The sequence below is a fragment of the Ceratotherium simum genome, chromosome 9, assembly GCF_057802395.1.
Source record: "Ceratotherium simum simum isolate JZ-2026a chromosome 9, ASM5780239v1, whole genome shotgun sequence".
In the NCBI taxonomy this organism is placed as follows: domain Eukaryota; kingdom Metazoa; phylum Chordata; class Mammalia; order Perissodactyla; family Rhinocerotidae; genus Ceratotherium; species Ceratotherium simum.
Window position 1 is genome coordinate 38663634 of NC_141908.1, and position 25315 is coordinate 38688948.

General features: G+C 36.1%; 1 protein-coding gene across 2 annotated transcripts in view; it reads right to left on the reverse strand.

The window, feature by feature from the left end:
• The window catches only part of ACVR1C (activin A receptor type 1C), a 55643-nt gene that overhangs the window by 24749 nt on the left and 5579 nt on the right, over positions 1-25315 (reverse strand). For both annotated transcript variants that reach the window (XM_087435232.1, XM_014785955.2), the window contains exons 2-5: positions 10001-10240; positions 4999-5229; positions 2217-2384; positions 695-851 (exon numbers count right to left, since the gene is read on the reverse strand). In XM_087435232.1, the coding sequence (XP_087291358.1) occupies positions 695-851; positions 2217-2384; positions 4999-5229; positions 10001-10240 (796 nt within the window). The remainder of the gene's footprint in view (positions 1-694; positions 852-2216; positions 2385-4998; positions 5230-10000; positions 10241-25315) is intronic.

Here is a 25315-nt window from a genome sequence, read left to right on the forward strand (position 1 = left end):
AATCCCATTATTAATGGGTCTGTCCTGATACATGTGTGGTTTTCTCTGTTTATATCATAATTGTTCTTAACCTTCAGAGCTTCTGTTCCTTGAAAATGCGAATTGTGTCCAAACTCATATTATCTTAATACACATCAATTTGAGAAACTTAACGATACGTACAATTATACGTAAATACAAAACTTGTTACATATATTTTCAAATATTAAGGGACTAGAGTAGCACATAATATGTATTTATTTTACAAAGTCCCTCACTTATCTAGTCCAATATATTGATTCTGTATCTGTTGTTTAGAACCTGAACATATAGAACTAGCCCTGAGTTTCAGTTCATTTATGAGGTATAAAGGTTTTGGAGGAGTTACACACTGCTGACATTTTTTTCTCCTATCTGTAGGAAAATGTACTTTTAGAATGTGGCGCACTAAAAATAATATATCACCATCTCTTCCACTATTCCTTTCTGCTGGATTCTCCACCCAAATGGCTACTGTTTATATGACCAAAATGCCAACTCTCCTTGCTTTACACCCACTGTGCCACTGACTTCTCAATGACACAGAGAAGACCTCTTGCTTTCTTGGGCCTAATGATTTCCCATTCGGATCTGCCTGACTCTCCCCACATCACAGGCATTCACGTTTATGGGGCTGTCATAAGTCTTAGTATGCTACCACAGTTACTCATCTTACCTTTTAGTTCCCACTTTAGGATTCTGAGGTATGTCAATAGTGTTCAGTATTGAATCATGCTTCACAGCCAACCCTAAGTCTGCTATGGCACAAGTTTCACATTTTTTCACTAAGATATTCTTTGATTTTATATCGCGATGAGCAATAGCAGGTTTACCTATGAAGCATAAGGAAAGCATATTCATTTTTTTTGTTACTAAAGATTGAATCTCTCCAAAACAAATCATTTTGAAGACTTGGCTCAAATGTTACCTCCTAAAAAAGGTCTTCCCTCACCACCATTCCAGTCCCAAGTCACTCTCCAACAGAGTAGCCCATTTTGCCTTCCTCATAGCTCTTATTAGAATCTAAATTATCTTGTTTATTCATATGCATGTTTAATTATCTGTCTTTCCCAAATAGATTATAAGCTGCATAAGGGCAGTAACTGTGTCTTGTTCATCACCATGCGTCCAATGCTTAGAATACTAGGTAATGTTTAGTAGCCACTAATAAATATTTGTTGACTGAATAGGAAAAGAATTCAGATAGCTATGTGCACATAAGAACATGGCAAATATTCTCTTACAAAACAAGTTTCAAATTTCTACTACCCTAGACCAGCAGTTCTCAAATGTGGCCCAAAGATCTCTGGGGGTCCTTGAGACTTGTTTCCAACTACATATCTATGTGATATCACCTTTTCTTCACATACTTCAACCAAAACAACAATATTGGAACCAAGTGAATACAGAACAGATATGAAAATCCAGACAGTAAGCCAGACATTAAAGAGATTTGCAAAAATGTAAAATAAAACCATTATCTTCACTAGCTTGGTTTTTGTATTATAAAAAATAATGTAAAATTTTAAAACTATGTGATTTATGTTAATATTTACTTGGTTAATTATTGTTATTTTAAGTAAATTAATAAATATTTTTAAATTTCTCAATTTTAGTTTCTAATATAGTAAATATTAACAGATATAACCCACATACACAAAAACTTTTGAGGTCCTCAATAATTTTTAATAGTTTAAAGAGATCATGTATCCAAATTTGAGAACCACTACTCTGACTAGACTAATGACTTTCTAGAGCCAATTCTCTATTACCTCAATAAATAGAAAAGACAGTGGGTATTATTTGGCCTTCAAGTACATGCTACATAAATATTTTTTCAAGATCACACTACCTTTTCCAATTATTTTAATTATCAAAGGTAAACATTTAAATTATTCGTATTCTCTAAAGATAGAGCACTTGCTACCAAAGCAAGATCTCTCAGGTATGTGCTAAATTACAAAGATGGAGCCACTAGGAATAAAAATATTATGGATAATATACAAAATGACGAGTACGTAAATGAAAGTTGGCTGTATCATGACAAAATCTTTAACTTTATAAAGTACCTTTAGTGTTTCTTTACATTTGATAATTGTTTGTAATAAACTAAAATACAATTGAACACTAAAAAACCACCTAGTGTTTCTTTCCTCATAGTCAAGGAAACGAATATTCATTAGAAAGAAAATACATACCTTGTGTACCAACAATCTCCATATGAAGGTGGGCTAGACCACTAGCTATTGAAAGTGCCAGTTTGATCATTCCAGCCACTGTCACTATGTTTCTATTCAAATAGTCATATAAGGAGCCCTGTTCATGATATTCGGAGACAAGCCAAAGTTGAGTCCAAGTTCCATTATCTAATAGAAAAAAATTATTTTGTTACTGTAAATGTACACTGAGAAAGAAGCCAAAAGTTTTTAACAAATGTCAGTGTTTAAAATAAATATGTATTGTTAACAAGGCAAAGTTACTTCCTTCAGTGATAAAGCTTACAGTCCTAGGTAGTAAAGTAAAAGTTCTCAATGAATTCCTGAAGATAAAGACATATTAGAACCTGTTATATGCACCCACCATAGTTATAGGAAGCTGTGAGGCAGTGATTCTAACAACTGAACAACTCCTTTCTTATTCCCTCTATATCAGTACCTGCTGGTAATAGCAACCACATTGTAGGAGAAACTACTGAGAGATGCTTTTAGGTTCAGTGTTGTGTTATAAATTACTCTTGAGCTTTTAATAAAGATTGTATCAATAAAAAACAGAAATATAACAAATTTACACAAAGTATTATTAGTATCACAAAAACGCTAACGTTCTAAGAATGTTCATGTTATTCACCTTTCAAAATATGAAGTTGACAATTTTCCCCAAAAGCCTATATTAAGAGCCAAACACAATTACTAGATATTTTCAAATAATTTACCTCAGTTAACCAAATACGAATCCACCTTATAAAAGATTTTTAGCAGAAGAGAAATTAGCTTAAAATTTCTCTAGGTATTCGAGTCCCTAGAGTTAGTTTTAGCTTTTGAAATAAGGTGTCTACAATAGCCCTGGGCAGTCCTGACCAGCTCTGACACTCAGAGAAAGGAAACTATAATAAACATTAGCTAAGGACTTTTTCCACCTAGTGCTTTACGTACAAGAGCTCCTTGTTATCCAAATATTTAATTTCCAAATCCGGGTACTGATAACATTTCCTAGGAATGCAAAAATCAACATAACACGATAAAGGTCACTAACAAACTGACCATATACAAAGCTAACCCTTACTCACATCTCTCTCCCTGTTTAACACCAGTGGCTACCTTGGCCCTCTCGTATCAATGTCTTTGTCAGACAGTTGACTAAAGAGCGAAACTGCAAATGTTGCAAAAGATACAGAAATGCATGAAGATGAAAGTGATGTCAGAGACCATTTGGAATCACGCACAAAGCCACTGACAAGTAAACCATTGACAGAGGTAGACCAGTTAAACTGAAGAAGAGAAAACCAAGGATGATCTCTCTTGTGCATGTTGTTTTATAATCCAATAAATGTCATGAGTAAATTAGCCCCATCAAGATGATCCATATAACTACAGTCATTACTACTTTGACAACATTGCTAATTAGTCTAACCAGTAGGTAGTTTAGCTCAATCTTAGGAAGGAAAAGATAAAGGTCTTAACAGCTTAATTTTCATGTAAGTCTCATTTCATTAGTTCATTAATTTCCATTAGCCTCATTTTCAGTAGTCTGGATATATTTTCATAGTATATGCAGTTAAGAACTTGGAAAGAATCTTTCTCTTTTTTTAAGCTCATCTTAACTTTACCCAGTTTCTCCCTAGCAAATCAGAAAAGACAAATCATCTGCAAATATTATTATGGCCAAAATGTACAATAATGCTAAGGCTCTCTTTTGCCATCTAATTAATAATGAATACTTTCATCATCAGGCTTATATTAGACAAAAGTAATCATAGATTTTTAATTTTCATAGATAATGGTGGGTCCCTGATATCCATAGATAATTTGTGTTTTAAATAGAGGTTACAATCTCTATCTCACCGAAGTTTTTCCCGAGTATTACTGATTCGAATTAAAAAATAGACTGGATCAAGTTTTACTCACCTTTGTTCCCTGTTTCTCTCTAAGGGAACTATGTGAAAAGAATAAGGACAGCATGGGTAATCCACAAACTTTATATCCAGTCTCAGATTATTCAGGCATATATATACAATATTTTATGAATATTGATGTAAACACCATACGTGGATGCTCTGTCTTGCTCCATGAAACTCAAAACGTAATACTGCTTGGGGTTGTTAATGTTAAACCTCAAGATATAAATCATACTCAAAGTACATTAATAGAAAATTTGACTAAAATTGTCTTGCTTGCCACCATTCTGATAATGTTCATAGAAAACTTGAGTCCTGGAGTTGAAGCCCACTATGTAGTGAACAGTACAGTCATAGCAAAAGTGACTATTCAGCCAACATTCATTAGTGTGTCTGTACCAGTTATTAAAATACTGAAATATTTCCGTCTCGGTTGGTTAACTGCTGCTATACAAAACTCCCAATGACATTCCTTTGCCCTAGAAACTCAAAGTGTCCCCCCGACAAGATGCCTCTAGATTTCTTCATGACTCAGCAACTAAAGGGATAAAACCTAGCATGGTAGGATTCTCCCAGGACTCTGTTTCAGCTGAAGCTTCCATTCTGATTGGTTGGTTCCGGCGCCATACCAGTCATCAAATATTTTAAATATCAACCTGGCTATAGCGTCATCATGATTTCATACCACTCGTTTGCCCCACTTTATTGTATGTTATGCACATTTATCTGTGAAAAGGAAAGCATTTTCTTTCCTCAGTAAAAAAAATAGACTTTTATGTAGATTTTATTGAAACAAAGAGATTACTTATTCTCATCTGATAATAGACATAACATTTTATTTGCTGAACCCATGAGATTGAAAATACCTTTGTTGTCAGCAGCAATGAAACCAAGGATGTTTTCGTGTCTCAGCATAACCGTCTGATAAATTTCTGCCTCTCGAAACCAAGATCTTTCGTCTCTGGAGGAGAAGATTTTCACAGCCACATCTTCTCCACACCATCTTCCATGCCATACCTCACCAAATCTCCCTTTTCCCACGATCTCCTGAAGAACAATCGTCCTTGCAATTGTTCTTTGAACCAACAGAGGTAGACCTAACCAAAGAAAAGATGGAATTGATGATTAAAAACAAGTAAGTGCCAGAAAAGAACTGCCATGATGACAATTATTTTCACATAAAAAGCAAATATTTAAGCACTTTAATAATTTTACCAGTTTTGAAGAAATAAACATCTTTACACCAAACTTGAATGTCAAAGCATGCTCAAAAAAATACTCCAAATTCTTACTATGAATTTCTCTTCTCATGTTCATAAATAAAAATTTCTGGAACATAGCCTGCTGCTTCACATAGCTGGTTTTCCAGAATTGCTGCAAATCTCCCTGATTTTAAAGCCAGTCAGGTTATCAAATACACAAGACTTAAAAAAATATCTGTTGTTAGCCTCTAACATAAAATGTATGGCTCCTACTACAACTGGGAAAGCAGAATCCTTCATGACTTTTTTTAAAAACCAAATCAAAATTGGAAAGTGAAGAATCAAATTCAGTGTTCAAGTGAGGTGATCATGTTACATAAAAGCAAGGCACAGTCATAGAAAATACCAAATAAATATTTTCTGTGGAATTAGAGAAATTTCAAAGAAAATATATTCAGGGTGTATGTAAAATATTTAGATTCTTTGAACCAATAACTCCAGCTCTAGAATTCTATCCTAAAGATGTAATGCAAAATGCAGGAAAATTAATGTCAAAACGTTTAATATATTATTATTACTAATGAAAAAATAAAGAAAAGTGTCAGATAATAGAAAACTGCTAAATATAATGCAGAGATTAAGAGCACAGATAAGAAAGACGTGGGTTCGTGGGCCGGACCGGTAGCGCAAGTGGTCAAGTGCACACGCTCCTGCTTCGGTGGCCTGGGGTTCGCGGGTTCGGATCCTGGGCGCACACCGAGGCACTGCTTGGTAAGCCATGGTGGGGTGGCCTCCCATATGAAGTAGAGGAAGATGGGCACGGATGTTAGCCCAGGGCCACTCTTCCTCAAGAAAAAAAGGGGAAGATTGGCATCGGATGTTAACTCAGGGCTAGTCCTCCTCACAAAAAAAAAAAAAAAGAAAGAAAGACGTGGGTTCGAATTTTAGCTGTGCCACGTGGTATCCATGGGCAAGTTACGGAACTTCTCTGAGCTTCCTTGTCTGAAAAACTGGGGATAATTATATTACCTATCACATACGGATACTGTGAGAATTAATAAGCATGTTAGGCACCTAGCACAGGATCTGGCCTATTACATACTGAAAAATGGTTAGCCCTTAATATTATGTCTTAGGACAGATTACTTAGAGCCAAATATGATGCTGCTGCTTATGAAGAGGTATTTTTTAATGACCTGAGAAAATACTTTTGCTATAATGTTAAATGAAAACATAGTAAATTCTATCCATCTAAATAAGGCTATCTAGCTATTCAAAATATGCACAGGAAAAAGACTGAAAAGGAAATATGCTAAGTGCTGTAATAGTGATTTCTATTTAGTGGAACCGGGGTGAATTGTGATATGCTTCTCTCTAATTTTGTACATTTTCTTAATTCCCACAATGGGTATTTATTACTCTTATAATTAGAGGGAAAATAAATAAAGAGGTCACAGTATAAATTTATTCTGGACAGTCATGTTTAGTTATTGTCATTGTACTCAGATGGCTGGGAAACCCTCACAGCAACAAGCCTGGAAGCTTCTGCAGACTTCGGCCTCTGCTCCTGAAATGAGCCACGGTTGATGCACACGTTCTCATCTTCATGAGAACCACCCACGACGGCTAAACAAGCACAGACTGTAAGTTTGCTATTATGGGTGTCAACAATCAGTCACAAAGCCCCACAGCCAGAAAGTTCTCCTGAGATCATCTGGTTCAACTTTATCATTCTAGAGACGAGAATATTAGGGCCCCACAGTAAGCAAAGACTTGCCCAGGAATATGCTGCTACTGGGAGGCAGACCTGCAACTAAAACACTGGTCCTTAGTCCAAACCCTTGCTCTCGCATTCAATAGATATGACTGCAGTCCTCCCCTGTTGGGAAGATTTCTAGCAGCAAACAATATGGGCTAATTTTGTAGGCTATAGCCAACTTTACCACTTGACCACACAATAAAAGTTGTACTAACAATTATTAGGCTAAATCACAATATCAATCTCTCTCCTCCCTCCCTCATCTTGCACACACACACAAAAAGATCACCACCAACAACCACAACCAACAACAACTGGCTAGAGAAGTAGATAAGCCAATGTTTTCAAACTGCAAATTGATCAAGCACACGATCAACACCGCAGACCACTGACAAAGTAAGACAACACTGTCCAAGATACTCAGCACAGAAATTAAGTTGAGACAGCGAAATCCAATGAAAGGGGCTTCAGTATCTTTCAAAGCAACCGCCCGAAATAATCAAATTCTTGTGTTACACACTTAGAGACTTCATTTGAAGATACATGGACTTTCCTTCTCCCTGTAGGTTTGTTTTACTCTTTTTTACCAGGGGTTGTAGAAGTTGACACCTGTCTGACGGAAAGCACCTTTCAGTAATGTCAGAAGTGTTATATCATGAGAGGAAAGCAGCAATATACCCAGTCTCTTAGAAGCCACCTGAGACACAACCACCCTCAAAGACCATCCAGCAAAACATCAGTTCATTTTCCTCTCTTGCAGGCATTATGTTTCTGAAATTTGTCCCCGACCATGTCAGGGATAAGCTTCACAATTTTTGTTTCTCCACATCTGACAAAGCTGCCTCTCGTTTAAGGTCGCTGGCCAATGAAGAGACGCCAAGGGGAAGTAGAACGGGCCGATTTCCTCCCCACAGGTGAGCTTCTGGGACGGAAGCCTTGCGCAGAAGGACCCATTCTCTCGGGTTATCGATGGCAGCGCAGGAGTTCCTTTCAGCCAGTGGTCACTGCTAAAAATACGAAGCTGGCTTCGGAAAAAAGAGTCTAAAACTCTTTCAAATTGGTCATTAAAGAAATCTTCGTGCTTGAGTACATTTACGGCTTTCTTTTTAAGAGGCATCTTAGAATAATCTAAAGAGGACAGGGCCTAACAGTCAATAAATCCAGATTCAGGTTTAAAGATGCACCAAAAAAACTAAAAAACATTAATTTTTTATTTTATGCCTTGGCTCATGACTACTTTCTTAAATTAAATATCCAGTCTCCAGTTATAAGATCTCTATTACTTTTATTGGAAAGGGAAATCCTTGGTCATCTTAAATACATTCAAGAAGTAGCTCTAATATACACATTTCTACGTAACACCTTCAGATGAACTGAAATGTTTTGATGGGGAATAAACAGATGGTTATTTAATCACTCGAAACTTATAAAGAAATTTTATAAGGTTTCAAGAAACTTGGTACAAATCAGAGCTCTCTGTGCCCATATTCTGTGCCTAGCATGTTGCCAGTGGTCAAGAAATAGGGCACAGTGGGCCTCAAAATGTAATACTCAAGGAAGGAAAGAATATTTAATCCTAAGTTTTACTTTTAAAGAAAGAATACCAACTTTCTACCCAATAATTTAATTTTGATTTCAGTTTTATAAACTTAGCAGTTTGGAGATATTCTTTCCAATATTCCTCCTTTGACAACATGCCACCTAGTCTGTGCAATGATAGTGTAAACATTGAGACTTTGGTCAGTGAGAGTGTAGGCGACCTTGCTCCTAGAAGCAGCAAACCATCTGGGCTCCCTGGATGACATAATTAGGCCTCTCTTTTCTGATGAATAATTGTGAGTCCAAAGCTGCTTCATGTTATATTTGATGCTCATATAGATGCTACCACCCCTCTGTCATCTGTCCCTGTTAACTGTGCCTGCCTGGATGCTCCTAAAGGCCATGGGCAAGGGAGTTCCTCACAATCTGCTTCAGGTAATCATCCTTAATGATCTTTCCAAAGCAAGAGGGGATGCAGGGGCTTCTGAAGTGGCTCACCTGGGCTTACCCTAGTTCATACTTCTGCAACACGACACGCTGACAGGGTTTCTGGAAATATACATGAGACCAGGGAACCCTCTGCCATTTTAGGGATTTTGTTATTACAGAGGACACTCTGCTCTGTCACTGGAAACCCAAAAAGCCCGCAGATGCTTTGTGCTATGAGAAACGCTCATTTAGGCCATAATACAGCCCGGTACTTTGAATTGCTTCACCAGGGGTTCTGGAGTTCCATTAAAGAGGAAGAGAGTTATATGTAACCTTAGCAGCAAAAACCAGCACAGGAATGCTGTGCTGTTTTCTTTCATCTTCCGTTTCTATCCTTTAAGAACACATTCTTGATTTTAATTTCAGGTCAGCTCCCTGTTAACTTCACACACACATCCCAGGGAGTGCCTAGAGATTCTGAAGACCTTCATAACCACAAGCAAGGTGCTCTAAGAACACTACTTTGCATAACTAACATCTTTTCCCCAGAACTCAACTCCTTATATACAGTAACTCTTTTGTACCCATGAAATGTTACCAAGAGAGCAACAATGATTATTACTAACCATAATGGAGGAGGGGGGAGAGGAGAGAAACTTTTTCTTGCTCCAAAAATAAATTCTGAAGGAATGTGAAAATGGGAATCTAAATACCTAAAAGCATAAAAGGCAACTGAGAAGGCTTAATTCTTCAGGCCATGACAGTTTTTTTCTCTTCATCAAATCCTAAAAGAAGTTTCTATACCATAACTTACCATGTACATATCAAGCATTTTAAACAATGGAATTCATAATATTTGGGCCCTTTTTTGTTAAAAATTGTTTTTATTTATTTTTAAATAAGAATTTTCTTACTGCAAAATAGACAACGGGCACATACCAGAGCCAGATCCAGAGGCAGTCACATCATAAATCAGATCTTTTAGAGTTTTTCCAGCATTTACCAGATTGCACTCAGACAGGGGCTCCTCCACATTCTGTCTCTTTTTCTTTCTGTATGTGCACTGTCGGCCTTGGCATGCCCATATTGTCAGCACCGCAGCTAGGGACAGGAGGCAAACTGGCACAGTAACAACAATGGTCAGCTCCATGGGTCCGAGTTTTGGGGCATCTGGCGATGCTTTAATTAAAAAAAGAAAGAACATGACCATAAATTAACCCATTTGAAATATTTTAGAAATTGGAAATGCAATCACACAAATTTCACATCTATAATGTGCAGGTACACAGTACGCACTTATGTTAGTTGGTAAAGACTCTCTGTGGTATAAGCAAAGATGGGGAAAGGGATTGAGGTTAGGGTGCAGCTAGGAATAGTTATGCCAGGTGACAATGGGAGACAGAATTAGGATCCTGGAAAGCACTAGCACATGGGATCCTTTTTAAAACCTCCAAAGTATTTGACATTTTTCTACCATTTTCTCCCCATTTTTCAGCAGTCCATCCTTAGAGCACATTCATTCATTCATGCCACAAATAATTCCCAAGCTCTTGTAATATGTTGCCAGCACGATTCCAGGTGCTGGAGATATAGCGGTGAGTGAGAGAGCCCAAATCCTTGCTCTCATGGTGCTTATGTTCTCATACACTCGTTAAATTGATGGATGTGCAATACAAAAGCAAGAGATGGTAAGTGCTATGAACAAACATGAAGCTGAGGAAAGAGACAGAGTGACGGTGGGATGCTACCTTAGAGAGACTGGTCATGTGAGGCCGCTCTGGGGAGGTGTCAGGGAACAACAACAGAAGTATCTCAGGGAAGCGTGTTCCCAGCAAGGGAAAGCAAGGGTAAGGGGCCCCGAGGGGCAGACCTACTTAGCATGTTCAAGAACAACCTGTGCCCAGAGCACAGTAAACTCGGAGAAGACGGAAGGAAATGAGGTCAGGGAGGTAAAAAAGACAAAGATCATATGGGCTTTGGTTGGCTGAAAGAAGCACAGTGAATTTTATTCTAAGTAGACGCTGTCGCAGGGTTTTGAGCAGGCAAAGGATAGGATCTAACTTACATCCTGAGTGGCTGCTGTGTGAATAGATACGAGGAGCGCAAGCTTACAAGCGAAGAGGCCAATTAGAAACCTACTTCGATAACCCAGACGGGAGATATGGTTTGGGGTGACACTCTGTATAAAATAGCACTCTCTTCTCATTCCTCGTTCACTCTCTATACCTTTTCCCTATTTTATTTTAATTCCTGGATCTTATCACCACCTGGCACATCATATATTCATTTATTTATTATCTGATTCCCTCCAAAGAACATATGCTTTGTGAGAGGAAGAACTTGGCCTGCTTTGCTCCCAAATATATCCCCAGTGTTTACAATGGTAGTTCTTGAATGGTAGAACCACTAAAAGTTCTACTAGTTTTATTTTTAATAAGTAAGGGATAAGATTTTTAGTTTTAGAAAAATAAATATGATCATTGAAACTAAATAACATAAGGATATAATTAAACTTGTGATTCTAATTTTAAAACACATATAGGCAGATTTTTTAAAGTTGATCTTGCATGTAAGAAATCTTTTTAATTTAGAACAAAAAGCGATACAAGAAAAATCTATGATGACAGATATTTCCTGTGTTTTCCAAAGAACTTATCTTGACACTTGAAATGAGCACGTAGTTCATTTTCTTTTCCTCCACTAAAGACAGCCTCAGTGTCAATTTACTTTTATCCCCAAGTCCTATCAGGGATGTTGATTTTTATTTTTAATAAACCTTGGGGTGTATTTGATGGAATATGGGAACAGAATTCTGGAGTCTTAGGTTCTCAAACATCAAGGAGAAGTAGAAAAAAGCAGCCTCTGGAGAGAGAAACGTCTGGTTCCAATCGTGCGCTGCCACTTTCTTGATATGCGACTATTGTGCCTTGGGTAAACTGCCCCCCACCCCCGCTGACTCTGCATAGGCCAATGAGGGGGTTAGAGACAATGCATGGAAAGCAATAGGGTAACACCTGCACCTTAGAGTCTAAACAAATGACAATGACAACGGACCTTGTGAATTAGCCATTCCTCAGACTTCCTTCTTTGCAATGACAATCCTAGAGAGCTTATTATAGTAAATGTAATTACATGTTACTTACAATGTGTCAACCAGAATATATGAATATCATTTGAAAACAAATTATTTAATTCTAAAGGAAAAAGAATCAAATTCCTCAAAAATGTGTTCATAGAAGTTTCACTATAATCGTAAAAATAACAGTCTATCAACAACCAATGAGTAAAAGATTTAAAACTGTTGAGTGAACTTCGGAAACATAATCCATGCTCCTCTCCTTTGCCTGGTGAATTTTGGCAGATGACCAACCTTCCTTCTCCTGAGTGTTTCAGGATTCCTCTGAAATCAGCAGAAGTTGTACAGGTGCATCTGAGGACAGCTTGGGCTTGAGTTTTCCTAGGACAAGGTGCCAAAAGATCTAAGACTTGACCTTGTTTGAGAAATCATTAACCATGGTACTTGCAACTTCTAACGTTTGCTGTTATAGAAGAGTGTTATTATCCATTTTACTCTCAAATAACTCTTGAAAGGAGCTTTCAAATCTACATTTCAAGTTGTATCCCTATTTTTATTGCCTCACAAAGTTATTCTAGGAATTCGAAGAAAGCCACAGAATGCACTTAATCACCTGCAACTTACATAAACATCTATTTAAACATGTTTTAGGTTTAAATGGAAAAATAAAATTCCACTGTTGGATACATTTAAATGGCTAAATTTTATTTTGATATGTGATCAGGAACTATCAATATAAACATTACAGTTTAAAAGCCTATTGATTGTCTTCCTTTTAGTAAAGCTCTATTAGACAGAGCTCAGATCATCACTATGGCAACCAATAAAGAGGAAAAAGGTCAGCAACCCTGAAAATAGAATAATATCTTAAAAGTAAACTGCCTTAGTGACGGCTACTGCACTCAGGGGTGTTTATTACAGATGGGCAATGTTTCTACTTTTGTGAACAAATTTACTGATACGAGTTAGTAAGAAAAAAAGATTACTCAGCTAGAAAAAGGCTAGCAACACCATCCAGAAAGAACTCCTTAAACACTGAGCCATTTTTAAAGCAAACATTTGTAACACTATCTTCTAAACCAAATGTTGATTGTAATTTCTACAGGAGATAAATGAAGAAAAACTAGTCTACACCCAATGAGTCATGGTAGAAGAAGACAGTAGTGCAGTTAAGAGTACATTTAATAAGTCACCTTTGATGACGTATTAATTTTTCTAGCAGGTTTTACATTCTTGATCATAGGAGAACTCTTATTATTGGATAATTTCTAGCTTTTGAGATTGTCTATGTCAACTGAGATGCATTCTCCACGGAATAAGCAGCTCCATGGGGGGATATGCTAATCCCAAGTGAGGTCTGGGGAGTACTGCACTGCTAATTCAAGTTATTTCACTCCCTCGTGAATTATATAGAAGAGAAAGGGAAAAAAGAGAGAAAAGCACTAGCCCAGATGGGTGAGAGCCTAGCTCACAAATGTCTCCCCTGTGGAAGTTCTACAATACATTAAACCAAGACAACACAGGAGAAGGGAGTATTTACAAGGCAAGGAGAAGGGAATGTTGACCTTAACGAGGTGTAAAATTTTGTACTGCTGAAGAGAGTCATGTGAAAGGCAAAAGAATGTAAGAAGGAAGATAAGACAACAAAAAAAAAACAGAAAAGAAAAAAGGAAGGAAGGAAGAAAGGAGGAAAAAAATTAGTTATAAAAATAACAAATAAATTGGCATCAATATATGCTTGCCTATAATTTCTTCTTGGCCCTAAAGCATGTCCGTTTATATCTCCAAATTTTTTTTTATTGAAGTATAGTTAACATGCAATATCCTATTAGTTTCACGTGTACATCATAGTGATTCCACATTTATACACATTATGAAATGGTCACCACGATAAGCCTAGTAACCATCTATCACCATACAAAGTTATTACAATATTATTGACTATATTCCCTATGCTGTCCATTACATCCCTGTAACTTATTTATTTTATAACTGGAAGTTTGTACCTCTTAATCCCCTTCACCTATTTCACCTGTCCCCAATCCCCTCCCTCTCTGGTAACCACCAGCTTGTTCTCTGTATCTATGAGTCTGTTTCTGTTTTGCTTCGTTTGTTCACTTGTTTTGTTTTTTAGATTCTGCATATAAGTGAAATTATAAGGTATTTATCTTTCTCTGTTTGACTTATTTCACTTAGCTTAACACCTTCCAGGTCTATCCACGTTGTCGCAAATGACAGGATTCATTTTTGTGAGTTTTGCAACTTTCCCTAGAGACCTGAAGGGAACTGGTGATGGGGAAAGTCAATGGTGGTTGCCACCGCCCAAATAAAGTTCAGAACCAGTTTAGATGCCTCTGCTTCTCGCAGGACAGTTCACTACTCCCATTATCTCCTTGCCACTTCCTATTCCTCGCTTTAGAGAGGGAAACTCCTCAAGATGAAAAGAAAAAGACGAGAAAATGTGGGCATGATCCCCATGTTTCCTCCCCTGCTATCTCTTCTCTTTCTTTATTAAAAGTTTGAAAAATTATTATGTTTATGACATTTATATGACCTTTGAATTAGTTAATTTACATTTCCTTAATATATGCTATTAGGAGGAGAGGCCTTAGAACTAAGTGGAGATACGGACTTCATCAACTGCTTCAAATAACTCATATGGACCATTGACACAAAAATCTTGTAGTATAATATCTATATTCAACTTAAAGGCACTTTTCTTTACTATATTTGAATCACACTCAACTGACTAGAAACTAAGATATTACAATGGAATGATGTATAGAAACTCTTTGAGGATAGAGTGACTGAAGAGATAAGTATTGGCTGGCCAGCTGTTTAAAAACAAATTCAGGCAAAGATAACAGAGGTCTTCAACCAGACAAAGTGCATTTTTATGAAATATTTCAAGTTCAAGGTTAGTGCTTCCTTCTCAAAAGTTACTGCAGCAAGTAGCTAGGGAAATTTAAAAGGATCCAAAATACCCCTAAAGAAAGCACAGACTAATTCAGCATTAAAACCACCCCTCTTCTCTCATGAAAGACTTTCCCCAAGTGAAAAGACACCATTTTGCAAGGTTGAATCCATGAATGTATAAATATCAAGGCTTCAACTACTTCCCAACTCCCTACCCCCCATAAAAGGAAGTATTTCTTTCTCCAGCTTGTGGCTTTGAAATGTTCTCAGATAACAAACCAGCCAAAAAGACAATGTTGCTTGAGATGCTTTCTGATGGGTCTATTTCTATCCTGGAACCTGGAAGAAATGCCACCAGGGTCAACTGAATGATGTGGTGATGTACTGTTCATCCACCTACCATATAAATCTCTCATGACACAGGCCTGTGACTTCAATTAAAGTTTTTGTTTAGTTCACAAATTTGTGTGGAAAAGAATGTGGAAATAACACGTGCAGCTGAAAGAAGAAAGAACACATTCCCTCTAAGACATTCAAAGCTACCTCATTAATTAGCTCAACGAGAATAATCTTTTTTTTTTTTTTGGTCAAAAACAAGAATGACATTGTAAGCAATGAGAAACCTCCCAAATCTTCATGATGAACCTCCTTTAACCTGCCATATTAAAGCATCCTTAAATGTGGGTACCATCATTTCAAACATTTGCTTCACGGTAATGAAAATACCTTTTTAATTGGTTCCTTCTTGCTTTACTAAATTGGTTCAAAGACTGGAACCAAACGGATTGGTTTGTATAACGTTGCACTGAGAACAGCTCTCTAGGGGGGATGTCAGAGAAGTAGAGCACAGTCCACATCCTTGTGGAATTTATAATCTGCTAAGGAATACATGCCCCATCTAGGGAACAATTTCAAAGCAACTTCGCAAGTCAAAATATGGAGAAAACTTTATGTATGTAAGAGCAAAGGAGGTGGGAGATAAGAAAAAGATCACCATGGATAGTTCCATTCATGATGAATCAGTCCACTAGAAAAGAATATGTAACTGTGCTCACATGTGTGACATTCACACATATGTGAGGTAGAATGGGTCTAAGGAGCTAAGTCACAAATAATGGTTTTATTTGTCTAACACTCCCATGTAACTCTGTACTCACTGATTGCAGGCAGCCACCCCAACCCCCACCCAGCCGGAGCTTGTCCTAGCCTCCTACTTCCTCAGGGTGACCCTTATAAATGTCATGGGGAATAATCCAGTTAGAAGTTAATTCGGTTAGATCCCTCCAACATGCTCCACTATCACAAGCAAATGGTCTCCCTTCTTCACAGAGTGAGAATAAGCATGTCAAACAGGTTGTTTCTGATCAACATGAACTCAAGTACTGAACAGCAGCAGAATATTTTCCAACCTAGAGATTCTACTGAGCCGTGACAGTGACAAAAATAACATGAGAATTATCTCTGCCTTTTAACTGAATCAGATGAGCTATTGATGGGCCATTCCATTGTTCAGTGCTCAATCTAGAAGTGGCTATTTGCATACATTGTCTTCGTCTGCCTGATTTCAGGAGCCACAGCAGGCAGAGGGCATCACACATACCAGTATTTCCTGGACAGTTTTCCTCATGCAGTTGGTTTTTTGGGACTATGTGAGAAACATCGAGAAGCTTCAAATCTTCTTTTGTCCTCTAGCATCTGAACTTAATAATAATACTTTTTTTTATTTTAAGGAAATAGGAATGTTAGATTGAAGAATATAGTCTTTGGCATAAGGGGTCTGAAGAACTTTGACTTGAGTAGAGATGAGATTAATAAATGTAGGAAGGAAAATTTAAATCAGCTCCCCAGTTTTTCTTAATTTCAGGGCATGTACCCAGATATTAGTTTCTTAATCTGTCATCAAAACACATATTCTCAAATGATACATATCTGTAAAAAACTAGATAGTAATTACTCAAGGAATATTTTAGGTTTTTTTCTCAAGCCAAACTTTCACATGGGAAAAAGGAAAGTTCCTTGGAAGCAGCACCCATATCTCATCTCTGTTTCCCCAGCTCATAGCAGAGAGCCTTGTTCAGAGAAGGCGCTTAAAAATCTTGATGACAATGGAAAAGGTACACTTCTCTGTCCTGAAGTTCATGCTAGAATAAATTCTCCCACAGCTAACACATTCACACAAAGCAGCTTGTTCACTTGGAAAAGACTGATGTGAGATGATCACATTTTGACCAGGCTTAATGTCCTGAACATGATAGTCACCAGAAAAATATTTGAGTAAACAGGTGATAGTATTTACATAACTGAAAGAGTAGGGGCTTACATAAGGTAAAATCCTTAATTTAGAATTGGTTATAAATTTTACTTTCAATTTCGCATTACATTGCTATGGACAAAATTTCATAATTGAAATCAGTGTACTTGTTTCTTGAGACAAGCAATGCTTCCTATATTAAACTTTTAAAGCACAGTTTGACTTCTTTGTATGCTTATATTTCATAGCACTTTCCAAAATATAGAAATCATAGCATCTTTCAGTTTACGGGGGGAAAAAAACCCCTGTCTGGCACACCTGTCAGGTGTGCCCTGAATCCTCAGAGAATGAGCTATAAATGGATTTGTTCATGTGATGGCAGAACAATTCCACAAGGGGTCCCATGAGTATTTCTCTGCATGTAGATGTCACCTTACACCAACTAGAGCAATGAATTTACGTTTAAAATAGAAAACCATAAAAGTTAAGAAACAACAATGGATTTTTTTAAATGAATGAAGATAACAAGACTTTTAAACTCCCAAAAGAATAATACTCATTATCTGAGTCTGCAATTTTTATAATTATTGCATGCTTTAAAATAATTAATTTTTGATAAATTTGATTCTAATGTTTTGGCAGTTTATCTTCCTTCAGATATAATCCTTCAGTTTGATTTAAATTAAAGTCTAATCTAGACATGCGCCTAATCAATATGCATTGTTCACCTACCCTAACTGATATAAATAATCAATTTTTCTTTTTCTCTTTACACAACTGAGAACAGAACAGGAAGGTGGAAATGGTACTGAGGTGAAGAAAGAATCTGCATTTAATGCTGTGCACATATTTTCTTTATTGAAACTAATTATTTGAATTAGTCAAAAATATAATAGCATTAAAAATAGTGTATTGAAATCAGAAAAGAAAAATCAGAAATTATTACTACACATACCCTTTCAAGCACTATATGTTTTGGCAGCACAATGGGAACAAACATACCCGAAACTTGAATGTTTTTACTGAACAGTCTATTTCCATAAGAACGGTGGTAATTAGGCACGCATGAACTAAATGGCAATTGCTATCAAAACTAACCCTATAAATAACCAGCTTTTCCAGCCCAGGTTTCCTGACTCTAACCTGCATGAATTTTCATAGACAATTTTAGAGTGCTGTTGATGCTATTTGACATCACTGCTATTTCTTTTACGTCACCTAGAGTCACCAGAAATCACTTCTGTTACAAACTGAAATGCAATCCAGCCATGAAAGAATCAAGCAACAAAATGTGATTCCTTCACATAGGAAAGGCATATGTTTTAATAATAAGAGAGAAAAGTAAGATATAAAATTGTATTAAATAGAATAACTCAACTATACTAAAATAGGAAATATACTAAATTATTGATAGTGGGAACTCTAGGCCAGTGGATATAAGCTCAATACATACTCAATACATACATGAATGAATGAACAGGGAAAGCCCACTCCCAACAAGGAAGTCCATCACTTCTGCTTCAGCCAACTGATAACAAGAGGGAGACGTTAAGGATGTCAAATCATCTCATTTTTCAAGACAAGCTAGATATCTGGATTTTTATATTAAGACTCTTACTTTTTAACATTGTAAATAAATTCACTTTTCTTTCCTAGAAAGTGTAAATCAAACAAAACCTGTCTGTGGTCCAGATACAACCCATAAGCAGGTAGAACTCTAGATAACTTGTTTTGCTGTTTCTATGTTCATTAGAATTGGGTTTAGCTATAAGTAACAGAAGAAACCAAATACAAGTTTCCTTTTCTCTTTCATGTAAAAGAAACTTGAAGATGGGTAGTCCAATGATAGCAGGGTAGCTCCATGAAATTATCAGTCAGACTCCTTTCATCTCTCTTGTTGTCATCCCTATAGTGTAGCCATCATCGTCACAGTCCAAGGCAGCTCCTAAAACTCCATTCTTTTCATCCAGGCAGCATGATGGAGGATGGCACAATAATGTTTCAGTTGTTTCAATCAGTCTTCTCAGAAGTTCCCCAAGACACTGCCACTCATCTCATTAGCCAGAACTTAGTCACATGGCCACACTTACCTGTCACAGCAGCTGAAAATATTGTTCGTTGGGTGGACAGCCATACAACCAGCTAAAAGTCTAGGTTCTGTTACTAAATCGGTATTGGAGGAAACCAGATGTCTTTGAAACACTTATTTATAGTTATAGTAAACTTTCATTGATTAGATTTTTTTCATTAGAAAAAGAACATATGCACAATAAAACAGGTCAAACAGTACGAGAATTTATAAGGAAAGAGTTAAATAATGTCCTTAGCCTGCTAGCTCTCCAATACCAACTTGAGATGTTAATAGAATGTGTAACTTCCATAAATTTACCTACACTCAAACATTACTTTGAAACTTGATGTTTTGTTCTTCTTTTGTTGTGAAATATAATGAATATACAGAAAAGTGCATACAATATATAGGTTGAGTATACAAATAATTATAAACTCCCATGTATCACCATCCCCACCCCCCTTTAGCCCCACTCTGAGATACCCCCACATAATCACCACCTTATCCCTTTCCCCAGGGTAACCATTACCCTGATTTGAAGAATAATCATTTCCTCACCCTTGTACTGTGGTTCCCAGAATCCCTTTTCCTATATGGTTCCAGGTTAAAGTTGGGATATTTGCATAAACATTTATGAATGATAATGGCTTGTAATTTCTTTTTTCATACTGTCTTTGTTGGGTTTTGATATCAAGGTTATCCATAAAATGAGTTAAGGAGTGTTTCCTCTTTGTCTATGTTTTGGAAGAATTTATGCAAGAATTTTCTTTTCCTAGAAGTTCAGCAGAATTTGCTGGTAGATCCTCTTGGGCACTGAAATTTTCTTTACAGGAATATTTTTTTACTACCTTTTTGTAAATTACTAATTCAAGTTCTTCAATGTCATAAAACTACTCAGGTTTGGTAAATTATAACTTTCTAAAAATTAGGTTGTTCATAAATCGTGTTGTTTCAACCTTATATAGTCTCACTAATTTTTTTTTATCTACTTGTTCTATCAATTACCAAGACAGTGGCATATTAAAATTTCCCTCTGATATTGTGAACTTCTCTATTTTCCTTATGGATCAGGAAATATTTTCTTTATTTTTGAGACCATGTTCTTAAGTACACAGAAGTTTAAATTTATTAAGAATCTCTGATAAATTGAAACTTTAATCATTGTAAAATGATTCTTTTAACTCCAGTAATTGTTTCACATTAAAGTTTATTTTGTCTGCTATTAATATAAATAAATAAACGTTTTTGTTTATTGAATATATGCATAGTATATCTTTTTCATCACAATAACTTCGACATTTATATAAACTTTCATTTTAGATACACTTTTTAAACAACATTTAATTGGATTTGTTTTCTCCAATCTGATAATCTTTGTTTTTTAACTGGAATCTTTAGTCTATTTACATTAGAATTATTTACATTTAATTATTACTGACATATTTAGATGCTTTCTTTATGATACATCTGTTGTGTGTTTTCTTTTCTCTCTCTTTTTTTTTTAACTTCTTTTGGATTGTTTTTGTTATTCCATTTTTACCTATTGTAGATTAGAGGGAACACAGTCACATTCTATTCTTTTAGAACTAACTTAGAAATGGCAACAGGCACATTTAAAAGTATAAAGCTAAACAATATCTTTCTTCTCCTCCTAGACAAAAAGCCCTTAGAAAACTTTTACCCCTCTCCTGATATATATAATACGCTATTTTTATATTTATATAATCATTTTACCTTGTTTCTTAAAACTTCATGAGACATTGTTGCTGTTGTAGATTAATGTTCTTCAGAATTAGTCACATATTTATCACTTTCTTTGCTTTTCATTCCTCTTTGCACGTCAGAACTTTGGTATTAGTTTCTTTCTGCCTGAAGTACATCCTTTGGAATTTCCTTTGTCAAGGAGTCTGAAAGCAAACTCACCTATTTCTGTTACTCTGAAAACGTCTTTTCTTTAACCTCATTCTTTAAAGATATTTTTGCTGGGTAAAGAATTCTGGGTTACCAGTTATTTTCTTTTAGAATATTGAAGATATAATTCCACTTTTTCTCTTTTTACATTTTGCTATTGAAAAGACAATGTCAGTTCTTCTGTAACTTCTTTGAATTTTATTTACCTTTCTGTCTGTCAACTATTAGGATTTCCCTTTGTCTTTGGTGTTCTGTAGTTTTACTATACTATGTCAAAGTTTGGATTGCTTTTTATTTCTCCTCTTGATATTCATTGAGTTTCTTGGATTTATTGATTGGTGTTCATCAATTCTGGAAAATTCTGAGCTGTTATCTCTGCAGATACAGCTTTTGCCCAGTTCTCTCTCTCCTTACCTTATGGACTACTATGCAGAAGTCATGTTAAACCTTCTTATGCTTTCCTCTATTTGTCATCCTCTCTTCCATATTTTCCATTATGTATTCTCTACATACTTCATACAAAATAATTTCTTCTGATTTGTATTTCAGAACCCTAATTCTCTCTTTAGTTGTTATACCAATTGTTGTTAAACCTATCCATTAAGTTTTTAATTTTTGTTATTGTGTTTCTAATTTTAAAACATTTTTCTCTCTTATTGTTCAAATATGTCATGTCACTTTTTTACAATTTCCTCTTCTCTAAAAATATTTCCAAATTTGCCTTTTGTTTTCTTAAACTTGGAAGAATATTTGGTCTATAGTTATTGTCTGATAATTCCAATATATGAAGCCTTTGTGATCTATTTCTGCTGTGTGCTCTTTTCTGCTGGTTCCTGGTCATGCTGTCTTGCATCTCTGTGTGCGTGGGGTGTGTATTCTTTACGATGTACTGTTCACGTCCTTGCAAAAGTGTTTGTTGTGTCTCTTTTGAGGCCTAATATTAAAGTGCTTTCCTCTAGAGAGTTTGTACTTCTTTCTGGCAGGTAGTCTGGGACTACCTTAAAGAAGTTTTTTCCTCTGGAGACTCAGGCAATGGGAACTCAGGCATAAAATCCATGTGATGGCCAGGCTATGTTCACGGCTTCTCAGGAACAAGGTTTTTTGTTTGTTTTTAGGTTATTGTTATTTTTATTTCTTTCTTTTGTTTTTCCTGCTCTTCTTAGTAATAAGGCCAAGACTCCTCCCTGGGGTTAGAAGGAGACGGGTTTATTTCTGGTTTAAACTTGCAATAAGGAAAGACACCTTTGATATCTCTGGGAAACATGAGAGTTTCTATTAGATGACCCAATTTGAGCAAACCATTTCTTGACTTTGGTCTTCCTTGAAACTTGAGATCCCTAATAACAAAACCCAATATTTTCCTTATCAGAAAAAGAAGACACACATGAGAAAAAAGGTATCAAATAAAAGTTTAAGAAAGTTAGATAATAATGTTTTAAACAATAAGGGTATTTACTGATTCACATAACAAGAAATCTGAAAGTAGCCTGGTGACATTGTTGAGTCTCTTTGTTAACAAATCATAGAATCAACCTTTTAAATAGTTACCATTTTTCCAATTATACATGCTACAAATATCTCTATTCCATATTTAATTTACCTTTGGTTTTATTTATGTTATCTTTTATTATTCATTTTTATTTTAGTTCGCCTGTAGTCAGTTATATCTGTCTTTTCCTTTTATAGCAGTTGGATTTCCTGTCTTATTTAAGAACAGCTTCCATACTATGAAGTCATAAAAATCTTTTTTTCTAAATTTTCCTCTGACATTTACATTGTTTTCTATTTCACAATTAGATATTTAATCAAGCTGTAACTTATTTTTGTATGTGGTATGACACTGCGGTACAGCCTTGTTTTCTTCCAGATGGATAGATCATTATGCCAGTATCATTTCAAAAATAAACTATCCTGGAATTTCCACTTCTGCCAAGTTACACTTTAGATGTCCACAGAAGCCCTTCTTGGTATAGTACAAACAAAAATGCTAAATAAAATATAAATGAAAAACTTTTTTTCTACTCCGTGATTAAGCTGGTGGGAAAATAAATGAATTGCTCAGCAGCCAAAAATAAGGTGCAAACCCAGAAAGGTGCTTGAGCACTAGGGCTGCCATTTACCCTGGAAGCATCTGCCAGTTCTTGGTGGTTAAGAGCTTAGTTTACCAGACTATATCACAAGATCAGGAGATAAAACATGGTTCCCGAAATAGTGAAAGATCAGATCAGAGATCCTTGTATAAATCAAGCAACTATGCAAGCATTACATCAAAAACAAAACAAAACAGAAAGTGTTCTACAGAGAGAGACAAGGTGTATACTTGTCTATTTGTCTCTCAAACTTGACTTTGAGTAGGGCAGAAAAAAGAAAAACAAAATGTCTTCAAGAGTTCCTCATCACAAGTGTGTACCCATATAGGCAGGCTTAGGGCCAGAATTCATGCTATATGTTGGCCAAAAAAACCCTAATCAAACACTGAATGAATTTTGGTTGGTAGCACCCCCAGATACCTGGCAGATGCTAATGTAAATCTTCTGTGGAGGAACATGTTTTAAATACAGGCTTCCAAAGTTTCCTCTAGGTATGGTTTCCAAAAACATGAGCTCACAATCAAAAATCACAAAACACACAAGGAAAGTAGCCACCAAGAATGTGAGTCAGCAGAATCAAAAACAGACGATTCAAACTCACAGAAGCTGTAGATATTGAAATTATCAGAGATTCAAATATTAGAAAATACAGGCAAAAAAGATTAAGAGGCATGGAGAATAGATATAGACGGCTCAACTTACACAAAGTCAGCAAAGAAATTGTGAGAAGAATTGAGAATTTATTAGAGGGCTCACAGATGGAACCCATCATAGGGACTCACACCCAAAATATCTTCTAATGTGAATGGAACTTTTTCACTTACGATTTATTTGTTTACCTGAATCTCACTCCCCAGCCCCCATGCACAATAATTTGTAAATAAGTCTTTTATTTTTGAAATAGAAATATTCTTAAAGAGTTACGAATATATCATTTATTTTTGAAGGTGAATTTTCCCACCAAAGTGGCTTCTCTCCTAATTTCAGAGGAAGCTGTGAGTGGACAATCTGCATGAGTCACTGTGAAGGAAATTTAGTGAAGCCTGGGAGTACTAGATCACAGGTCACTGGAGTCAGAGCAACAAAAGTAGCACTCAGAAAGGTGCACAGATATTTTTGGAATTGAAGATAGCTATTCTTATTTGGTCTACAAATAAACAGGAATAAGAAATTAGACAGGGTACACTGCATAAAGTAGACATATTTTTCTTATTTAACTGATTTGCATAGTCTATATTTAGTTTTTAAATATTCAGTACTACAATTGTTTTGTGAAAATAACATATTTGCTGTTATTAGGGACATGAACTCAGAGCACTAGTCAAATAAATGGCTGTTTTTGGAAATGGTTGTTGCCTTTCAAGTTTTACACAGGGAAAAAAACCCTAAATATTTGTGACAGTTGCATTCCAGTGACATCAAGATATCTATTTCAATAAGCTTCAGGGAAGGTTGCAAGTTTTCTAATGTTTTATTTCTACCAAACTATAAAATTACTTCTATCAAAAAAATTATTAGGGGCCGCCCCGTGGCTTAGCGGTTAAGTGCGCGTGCTCCCCTACTGGCGGCCGGTTTCGGATCCTGGGCGCGCATCGCCGCACCGCTTCTCCGGCCATGCTGAGGCCGCGTCCCACATACAGCAACTAGAAGGATGTGCAAATATGACATACAACTATCTACTGGGGCTTTGGGGATAAAAAAAAAAGGAGGAGGATTGGCAATAGATGTTAGCTCAGAGCCAGTTTTCCTCAGCAAAAAGAGGAGGATTAGCATGGATATTAGCTCAGGGCTGATCTTCCTCACAAAAAAAAAAATTATTAACTTCTAAAAATTAAACCCACATGTAATGCCAAGGAAGAAAGCATTTTTTTGAAGGGCAAGTGACGGAATTTAATGTGACCTAAATCTAATCTTGCTTACGATGATCTGAATTAATTAG